The sequence below is a fragment of the Silene latifolia genome, chromosome 3, assembly GCF_048544455.1.
Source record: "Silene latifolia isolate original U9 population chromosome 3, ASM4854445v1, whole genome shotgun sequence".
NCBI classification, from domain to species: Eukaryota; Viridiplantae; Streptophyta; class Magnoliopsida; order Caryophyllales; family Caryophyllaceae; genus Silene; species Silene latifolia.
The window spans coordinates 24,770,376-24,780,506 of NC_133528.1; the positions used below are offsets into that span (position 1 = coordinate 24,770,376).

The 10,131-nt window shown below is 35.6% G+C and overlaps 1 protein-coding gene and 1 long non-coding RNA gene across 6 annotated transcripts; one reads left to right on the plus strand and one right to left on the minus strand.

The window, feature by feature from the left end:
• The first annotated feature begins 712 nt into the window (after positions 1 to 712).
• LOC141647417 (uncharacterized) lies at positions 713 to 4,111 on the plus strand. Its single transcript, XR_012545736.1, has 2 exons — positions 713 to 1,132; positions 3,586 to 4,111. It is a non-coding gene; the product is annotated as an uncharacterized LOC141647417 (long non-coding RNA).
• On the minus strand, positions 1,973 to 9,101 carry LOC141647416 (putative inactive histone-lysine N-methyltransferase SUVR2). 5 transcript variants are annotated; one of them, XM_074455572.1, is made up of 10 exons: positions 8,882 to 9,101; positions 8,297 to 8,417; positions 6,803 to 7,048; positions 6,072 to 6,549; positions 4,691 to 5,649; positions 3,984 to 4,249; positions 3,548 to 3,614; positions 3,380 to 3,430; positions 3,018 to 3,111; positions 1,973 to 2,407 (listed from the first exon to the last, which is right to left on the minus strand). In XM_074455572.1, the coding sequence occupies exons 3-10, from the start codon at positions 6,974 to 6,976 to the stop codon at positions 2,373 to 2,375; spliced, it is 2,124 nt and encodes a 707-aa protein (XP_074311673.1). In that variant the 5' UTR covers positions 6,977 to 7,048; positions 8,297 to 8,417; positions 8,882 to 9,101; the 3' UTR covers positions 1,973 to 2,372. The 5 variants fall into 5 exon arrangements, with proteins under 5 accessions (XP_074311673.1, XP_074311674.1, XP_074311675.1 ...); XM_074455573.1 differs by having other exon boundaries at positions 6,803 to 7,098; positions 8,882 to 9,027; XM_074455574.1 differs by lacking the exon at positions 8,882 to 9,101 and adding an exon at positions 8,539 to 8,837.
• Between the last annotated feature and the right edge of the window lie 1,030 nt (positions 9,102 to 10,131).

The following is a 10,131-nucleotide window of genomic DNA, read 5'->3' on the forward strand; positions in this document are numbered from 1 at the left end:
TTGTTGAACGCAATTTACATAATTAGTACATTATTGGCATGCACATAGCACAGAGACAAGGTTCAACACGTGCTCGATACATTATCTATTTTAATACTACAATTTTTTCAAAATAAGACCTGATATATTGTATATGTCATATAACGGTCTTCTAATAAGTTATAAATCACATGTTTTACACTATTAAAATACAGCAGTGTTAAAATTAATGAGGGAGAGTCATACAACCCAAGTCGTCTTATTGACGAGGGCCAGGATGAGGAGCAGGCAAGTGCTTGGCAGGATGCATGGTTTACACCAAAAAAGATTTGGTCGATATACAATAGTCAGTTTTAATATTTACTACTCATATATACATACAAACCATCGTATTCAACTACAAGAAGATTTAATAATGCATGTGAAACCATGACGTCCAATATAGGTCAATCAAGTATATAGACGTCTATGTATTATCACTATCTCAATTTCATTTGCGGGACCGGTAACTGAGTCAGGTAAGGGTTAGCAGGGACACTCATCTTCGCTAAAAAATAAAAATTTCAAAGTTTTCACATAAAATTATCGAACTTTTTTCAAATTTGCCTTGAAATTTTTCACTCCCGCTATGTTAAAATCCTGGCTTCGCCATTGTGTGGGACCATATTATTTACACCACTAATAAATACTGTAAATCCTATATATATACTCACTTACACTCATGCAATAACTTACAACCAAGGACACTATTACAGAGAATTTAACCTAACATAGGAGTAACATGTTTTCATACCAAAAAGAAGCCAAAAAAATGAGCATTTCCAACACGACAGATGATTTCAGTTTTCCTGTTATATCAAATCCATTAACATCAACTTCTTCATCTCTATGGAGAATTTCTTCTAAAATTTACCATCATTCAGATGATGAACAACAACCACATGAAGACGAAATTGAAGACGATGATGATTATCGTATGGAAGTTCGTAGCATGTGTGAAGAAATGTTGCCTAGTAGGAGGGATTTGTTAGGGTGTTCGAGTTTTCGACGCGAAGATTTGATGAGTGTTGAAGAAAGGATGGATTTCTTATGGCAAAATTTTAATGAAGAAGAAGAAATGATGGATAAAAATATGAGAATAAGTTGTAAACAGGTATGTGTCATGCAACGGTCTAAAATGTGTACAAGACCTAGTAGTATGTTTGTTATAGGTAAGCTTTTTAAGGGTCTTGTTTATATGAGAAAATTAGCTCATCTTAGGATTCAAAAACCTAGATTATGAAGATAATTATGGTATGATTTTGATAAATTTTTCACGGGTTTAAGACCAGTATTACTTATTGGGAGTGTTTTGTTTCTACAATTTTAGTTATAAGACGTATTTGTAAAGTAAAAATGTAATAACATTCAAAATATTTACTAAGGCCTTGTTATTTTGAATTTAATTTCAGCTTATTTCAGTTTAATTTAGCTCAATTCAACTCTTTTCAACTAAGTAAGACTTAATTGTCATGATAATTTTACTAGCATTACTGTATGTCTGTCCGTAGATCTTATCAAATAATAATGTAATAAATGTCATTTTTGATAGTAGTTTTTTTCCCTATAGCTGGCATGTTCCCCTACAGAGGTCACTGTACGTATATTCGACTATGGCCCAATTTGATAAACATGGGATGCACATTCGACTATGGCCCAGTGTAATAAAACACTATATTGGTTAAAATTAGTACTCGGTAGATTCTAGCCTAAATAGTAGCCTAATAAATCAATATGTTAATTTCATGTGTTTAGCAAAGTGACATTTTCTGATAATATATTCATTCATGTAAACAATCTAATTGCTTGTCCTATAATTTGCTAATTACCAAATGTTTTTGTTAGGAATTTAGTGGTAGTATTTTTATAATTTCAAAACAAGATAAACAGAACTCGGTAAGTCACCAAGTCTTTTGTTAGATTCTATAAAAAGTACTGTATGAATTTCAAAACAAGATTAATGAAGGAAAGCTTTTTCGAGTTTGAAAGGGGAATAAATGAATTAAAAGTCGAAGAAAAATCTGTACGATTTTTTGTCTACAACAAGGTGCAAAAGCACGACTAGATAAAATAGATTAGTTGATAAAATCATTAAGGATAGTACTCGTAACCTCAATGAATCCCATTAACATTGAAATTGTCCCTATTTCTTATGCCGGAACAAGAGAAGGGTGATTTAAATCTCTATACTCAATCTATACTCAATTCACTGAGATAACTGATTTATTAGCATTGGTGTTGGTGTAAATGGTACAACCAAGACCATTAACTTGATCAACACATTTCTTCAAGGGGATTCCCTTGGGGCCAAGGTTTATGCACCGTCACGACACGCTAACTCCACGAACTAGCAATCATCTAGCTGAAGCCCTTGGCCTTGATCTTGATCCTGCAAAAAGGCACTGCATAAGCGTTCCTAATCTACGACTCTCCAAACACAGCTCACAGATGTTGAATGACTGTATTGTCTCTTAGTGTCAGACACTCAGACCAGACTATTTTGTGAAAAGCTTTCATTCTTGGCCTATAACCCTTTTTATGTTCTTTGGTAGTAAACTCTATATTTCGACATTCTTTCAGTCCTTGAGTTGAACATTGAAATTGAAACAAAACACTTCCGGTTTGGGTTCAAAAGATATGAATTTATTTAGGATCATCTAGGTCAGGTCATTTCTGGTCAAGTTGTCGGTCACAAGTCTGGTCAATCAGGTCTGGGTAGTCATGTATAATAAGTTTTTCAGCAATTCGTTAAATAGATAAACTATTAGGGTCAGTTCGAGCCAAGTCATTTCGCAACAGATTGGGTCATTTTTTGGTTATTCTGTTCGGGTGTAATGCAAGTTAGATTATTAACATCGGATCATTTGGATCGGGTTACTTTTGTCAAATCTAAATGGAAGTAGCAGAAGTTCATCATACTAATGGCCTAGAAAACAGGAGGTTCCTAGGTGATGTCAAGAGGGCAAATGATGAACAAAAAACAAAGAAAAAAGGCCAACCTTTGCGACTCTTGTCTCTGCAAAGTGTACTTCCACAGCGACATCGAAATGCCTTGACAGGATGATGCTCATCATCAAAATCAATGCCATAGTCCTGTTTTCAAACACAGACCATCACAAACAGTAGGATGTACCGCGCACTTAAAATCTGAACAACTGAACAAATAATGCAGTTGCACATTTTCATAACAAATACTCCCACTATTTCTCCGATTCATTCAATTACAATTTAAAAACACAACTAATGTTGTAGTAATATCCAAGTGGGACACGAGCCCACAGTTTTGAGCGTGATTTGATAATATGGGGCATTTGGATTTAAAGCGAGGGAAAATGTGATCATGCACCATAAATTTACTCACCCACGATAGCTCTTCATAGGCTTTCACTTCTCGTGTAGTGAAGAAAGCAACCTGAAACAGTAATATAAAAGACAAATTTATAAACACGATATAAGTAATGTTGTAATATCCAAGTGATACCAGAAGTTGGAAATTAGAGTAGATTAGAGAAAAATTAATACTCCGTACATGGTAATAATGATGATCTACTGTCTCAACTTCAACAGGAATATCAAGCAAGTTGGAGTTACCACATCTGCATACAACTTTCAGAGGTTAGCACCACAAAAGAAAACCAATCAACAACAATAATAATATTACCCCAATGCCTCAAAGGTTTCCGTAGAAAGGGGGTCAGATGTACACAGTTAAAACAGAGGCTTTTCCAAGATGAGAGAAAATGATGTGTCCAGAATTGCATCGACTGTTATTTTACGAAAAAAAGAAGCGCAGTCTATTTAGGTGATTTCTTTTACTTTCTTCCATCATAGTCCAATACCCAAAAAATTGGTCTTTAGCTCCACCGGAAAGGGGAACGCACAAGGAAAACCTATATACTCCGTAATATTTATGATGATTTTTAGTTGTTTTAAGCAAATCTATTAAAAAAGGGATAGAATAGTACTTGTGGTTGATAAATCTAGCCACATTTCCATAATTGGTAGCATCCAAACAAAGTGCAAAATCATCGTCCAAAATACTTTCAGAATTCCAATCTGCATCAAGATGAACCGGATATGTATGCTTATCGTTCCCGTTACTTTTTCTATTTCTTTCATCCAACTCTGTATTTGTTACAACCTCCCCAACATACTCACATACAAAGGCGCCCTTTGGCAAGTCTTCCATGGTCCTAAGTCCCCAACCTTTTCCACTGGCTGTCCAAAAAACCTGACAGATACAAAGCATTTAAAGTTGAGAATCGCATAGTCATACAACTCCCATAAATATTCTACGGAGTATCATATTCCAAAGCCAAAGAATAATGAGTTTCTAGCTAAAGTAAAGATCTAAGATATGAAATTGTCAGAAATTAGTATGCGGTGAATTACAAAAGAACCAAGTGTGTAACTATTAGGGTAGAAAAGCTTAATTCTACTCCAATTTATGACTACCTGATTAGGTACTCTTTTAGAAGGCCGTCTAATGCTGAAACCAACCAAAAACGGCATTCATACTTGATATTGTTCAGTCAATTATATGAGTATTTGAACTCACCTCACAGTGAAACGAAGTACAAGAATTCAGTAGAGTTCATGCAGAAAAAATGGACAAACAATGATGTAAATAAAACCAATTATTGCGAAATAAAAATAAGAAAACTAATTTCACCTGCAATTTACGGGAGATTCCTCGTTGCACTACTCGATTGCCACATTGCATGTTGCACCCACATTTACTCCAACATTCCTTGATAAATTTTCTGACAGCATGACCCTTACATTTTTCGGGCTTCTTATGGTTCTTGGCCCTTTCCATGGGGCAATCTTGACAATAAAATTCACGCCTATTGTCAACAAGGCAAGTTGTTAAGAACTCTGACTTCAGAAGCCCGTCATTGGTGTAGGCAAACTCACCATTAGTTGTACGGGTGCATGCACAAGGTACCGAAGAGGACAGACAGTCCCCTGAACAACTAGAACAACAATCCTCATCTGAAATCCTAGCCAAAGAAATGTTAACCATTGCTTTTTGATATATAATGTTCTTCGGTATGTAGAAAAACTTAGGAGGCTGCCTGTTCCCATGGTCGTCCACCAATGATATTTTCACAGTTTCCTCGCCCTTTGCAATATCAGCAACAAAAAGACGGGGCTGCCTTTTCTTACCCTCTATTAGAACCACTTGTGAGGTATTTTCAGATTTCTTCTCATCTTGAACTTCAAGATGTTCAAGTTCTTGAATAATGACTTCAGGGGATGCCACTCTAATTAATGATTTATTAGCAGAATCGACATTTGATTCCGAGAAACTATTAACAAGGTCTTCTAGTAAATTCTTGAAAGAAAAAGGAGGACCAAGGACTTTATATGTTCTCAAAAAATTTTCTTCCACGGATTTCAGAACACCATCAGTACAATTATCGACCATGTTAGAAGTTGATTTGCCAAGTGTGGAAATACAGCAAAGTTTTACATCTCCTGAACGGGATGAAACTATATCAAGTCTACATTCATTTTTCTGGAAATTGGAAGCTGAACCACATTCTTTAACATTCACAAGATCCACGCACTGGGATAACTTTGCAGATATATTTCCAGACGAAGAGGCCTCCACCAAATCAGGGAGTGCTACAAGAAAACAGGTACTAATCAATCATCCTACCAGTCCAAGTTCAGTAAGTATTGATTACGGCCATCTTACGGCAGGAGTTTGGGGTGAGTTCTAAATATGGTAGTATGGAAATTTATAAATTCATCCCAAAACGTGAATTTTCATCATGTCTTGCCTAGGTTGTCTTACCCAAATTTTAATCTTCTACAATATGTATCAACAACATTACCTAGTGCCTCAACGGCTCTCCATAAGGCAAATGGGTGTCAAATGGCATCGTGAAATACATGCACACTTAACTAGTTCACATTACAAGAAGCCTAGAGAGTTTTGTGAGCCATTCTGTTTATTCCACCATATTCAAAGTCGAAGAATAACGGGTCCTTGGCCCATCAGGAATAGAAACTGCCTTCCAAAAAACAGAAAAATTGCAACATACCTGAAATCTTTGCGCTAGTTCCTGACATAGGTATGCAGTCAGTATCACCTTCACTGTCAAGCATACTCAATTTCTCAGGACGATGGTAACCAGGAAGGTTTTCTAAATCCACAGGAACAGAACCAGATCCATTTGCTAGAGACTTGAAGCCTGATGAACTCGATGCTCTTTCAGACATAATTTTCACAGAATTAGACATAGTATCAGACAAAAGCTTGCCTTTTCCTTTGTGAATGGCAGAGCAAGAACCAAGTTCAGTTTCAACATTTTCAACTTTCACTGGACGCAACCCTGAAGTTTCTGGTATTCCACCTGGAAAAGAAATAGAAGCAATGTCACCCTCTTTAAGAACCACCCTCATGCCACTGCTATCTATAGTAGATGATGTTTCATCCTCCTCCGATTTCCTGTAAGGCTTCTTGAATGGAGGTTCGGACAGGTCGGAATTAACTGGCATCTTCCTCTTTGTTTCAGTTTCCTATTAGAGGCAGAATAATTGATCAAATAAATGAAAGTTGACTAATATAACTCACAAAGTCACAATTTGGAGATATCGGCTAAGCTAGCAGGTAACGTCATTGGAGCATGAATAGAGGACAGAAGTTCGAACCCATTACCGCCATTAGTATAGAAATGGCTATGTGGCTCACATTTACACAAAAAACGATATCTCAATTTCTACAATAGCACTAAATAAAGTTGCATGGAGTTTAACAGTGAATGTGATAGACCTTGTCTTCCTCGAATATTGCATCAACAAGAGCACGATAGTCTTCTGCTTCAATGAAGCTCCAATTTTTGTCATACAACTTGTAAAGATGCTTCAATACAGGCTTTACTTTGTCGCGACTAATTCCTAGAGCCTTCATTGCATCGAAGGCCTTCTCAATCTTTGGATTCTTCATTGATCACAATTAAATGTAATAATTGGATAAAGGTTTATGTCACCCGTATCTTAAGAATACATCAACTCAGGCCTGCAAAATGCAGCATGTATTGGAAATTTACTACACTTCCTGTCGAAAAACTTAAAACCATATGCGAAAAACAGTCACTAAAACTGAACAGATTGTATACGTCTATAACTCCCGTGATATTCAAAACTGAGTTATGAAGTTGACTGTTACACAGCTTGGCAACCGAAATAAACAAATTCACAATGAGAAAGCAAATGTAAGATAGTTGTTAATGTCATTGAATGTTAGTTTGAAACCCGAGATATTCAAAACTGTCCTTGTGCCTCCGATTATGCAAATGAATAAACCAATGTTTCCATGTAAACAAATAACTAACAGTTAAGCAGGGAGGCATATTAAAAAAATGTAGAAGCGCGCAGTCAGAAAGCGCGCCAGTTATTCTATTCAATCAAGAGTACATCAAGGCGACATCAATAAATATATGAGACAAGTGTTTTAATATACTCCTTCACAACATGCAATCGCTAGTCTCTTTGGAAACATCTGATAAAATTGGAACATGCAACCAAATTGAAATCAGAGAAACAAAGAGAAGGTTGAGAAGAAAAGACAGCAAAGTTGCTCGGAGCATATCCTTGTCTCAATCTCCTACTTGTAACGAATACTGAATCGAACTCTGAATTTTATGGATATTGGAAAAACAATGTGATTTTTTGAAAACATAGAAGCACAGGCTTCTGTTTCTGTCACGCAAGTAAGGTTGCGTACATCTAAACCCGTTCCTCAGTAATCGTCACAGACGTGAGTCTTTAGTAAGCTAATGATCATATTAAAAGCGGGTTTCCAGCGAAACACATGAACCCCATTATAACAGCAAAAATACAAATAAAATATCATAGGGAACCAAAACAAACAAACCTTTACTAAAAATTACTCAAATTCATAATTGCATGGAAAATTGAAAGAGTATCCTTCACATGATCACAATCTAAAAACCATATAAAACAACTTTTATCTTTCTAAAACGCCTGAACTCATGAGAATCAAGATTACTCTCTACAAGCCCCACAACTTGCTCACAACAATGACAATGCAGCCAAAAAAAGGCTAACCCGTGTTCGTTAACACATCCGCTTTAAGTTTAAGACTGATACCCGTCTTAGACGAAATTTGTGCTCAACCGAAAACAAAATTGCACCAGAAAATTAGACACAAAACTCATCATAAGCATTCCCTTCATTTATTACCTTATAACTGAAAAGTACAGAGGAAAATTAAAGTACCCAAAGAAAAGATTTTAGAACTTACAAAGGGAAGATCAAAGTGGGACCTGTTGAAGATCCCTTAATTTTGGTCCCCTTTGTTATTTCAGAACACAATAAAATAGTGTTCAACTGCCAATTTCAGTGTCCTACCATGCCTAAAACATCTGCAACAACACAAAAATAAACACATTAACCAAAAAAAACTCCAAAATTTATCCACATTCCTAACTAATTAGCCAGAATCAAACTTTAATAGTACGCTCTTCGTTCGGTTGAGTTTCGTACCTTTGATTAAAATATACCTCAAACGAATTGAACAAACATATGGAATTCAATAGAACGGAGGAAGTATATGAATAAAAAATAAAAATCCTTTTGGTTAAAAGTTAAAACCCATATAAAATCATGGGATCACATTAAATCACGTACATTAACCCAAAAAAAAACGCACAATTCACGATGCTAATATTTATATAATTGGTAATTAATTAATTCAGATTTTGGTGTGAATATAAAGAAGAATTTCAGGGGATTATTTTGGAATTGTTAGTAAATCAAGATTGAGTCGTGAAAGAAGTAAAATTACGGCCATGCATGTTGGGGAGGGGTAAATATTAACCAACATTACCTAAAATATGGGGAGTAAAATTCTGGGTTTTAGTGTAGTGAATGTACAAGTGAGATCAGTTTGGGCTGTGGTACCAGAATTGCAGAGTGATGTATGCAGAGAAAATAGCAGGAAAAAAAAATTCACAAACGGTTATTTTAGGGTACGCATTTGAAAAACCGATAAATATGAAATATATATATATATATATATATTGGAGAAAATTTAATGGGTAGGGTAGGGTTGGGTTGGTTTGGTTTCACATAGTATTAATGTGAGGGTTCTTAAATACTCTCTCCTACTTTTATTTGGCCTTTTGGTTAAAAAAAAAAAGGTGAATTTAAACCACACAAAACACATAACCAACATAAAATTGAATTTGAACCATACAAAATTTTTTGAAAAAGAAAATAGGAATAAAGGTTGAATAAGCCAAATAAGGAAATAGAGAAACGTACATTGGATAGGAGGGACTAGGGAGTATTTGTCTTTTTGGTTTTAATATCCGGTAGTATTCTCTTTGTCTATTTGTGTTTCCCAGTTAGTCTTGCTTATAACGGTTGTAAATTATAACGAAGGGATGGAAAACACCATCACCCTCAAAAAAGGTGTTGGTTTGGGTGGATTTATACTCTCGTTGTAAATTATTTTTGTTTTGCAACGGTTGTAAACAATAATTTGTGTTTCCTTTATGGGTTGACACTAGGGATGACAACGGATCTTGAATCCGGTCCAGATCCGCTAGATCCTATCCTGATGGATAGGATATGGATCCTATTATTTTGGACCCTATGAATCTGGATCGCATCTAGATCCACTAATTTAAAAATGGATCTGGATCTGGATCTGGATCTGGTCGACTAGACCCTTATCCGACCCTAAGACCCGTTTTAATATTACTAAAAAAACAAAAAATTAGAAAATGAGGGTCTGACTTATGCATACAACACAAAGACACCAATTCTAATAGGTCATGTATCCACCTCATTCCTCAACTTTATAAGGCTTTTATTGTGGGACTTTGATTTTGTAAGAGTTTGATTTATAAAAGTGTACTCTTGGATTTGTATGAGTGATTTTAAGCTATTGTCAAATACTTCAATGGACATGAGAATACTTTTGTGAAGCTACTGTCAATCACACTGGACTTTCAATTACAAATCATTTTTTCTTATTTTTTTTAATATTTTGTACATGGACATTAGGACCGGCGGATAACCCCGACCCTACCCCGATCCGTAGGGTCCAAATCTGGATCTTGCCAATTTAGA

Bases quoted from the DNA above. Each gene is read 5' to 3' on its own strand.
- LOC141647416 (XM_074455572.1), bottom strand. From the start codon at position 6,976: ATGAAGAATCCAAAGATTGAGAAGGCCTTCGATGCAATGAAGGCTCTA. The intron at 5,650-6,071 runs GTATGTTGCAAT...GTTTTCTTGTAG, and splicing joins AACTAGCGCAAAGATTTCAG to CACTCCCTGATTTGGTGGAG. The intron at 4,250-4,690 runs GTGAAATTAGTT...TGTATCTGTCAG, and splicing joins GAATCTCCCGTAAATTGCAG to GTTTTTTGGACAGCCAGTGG.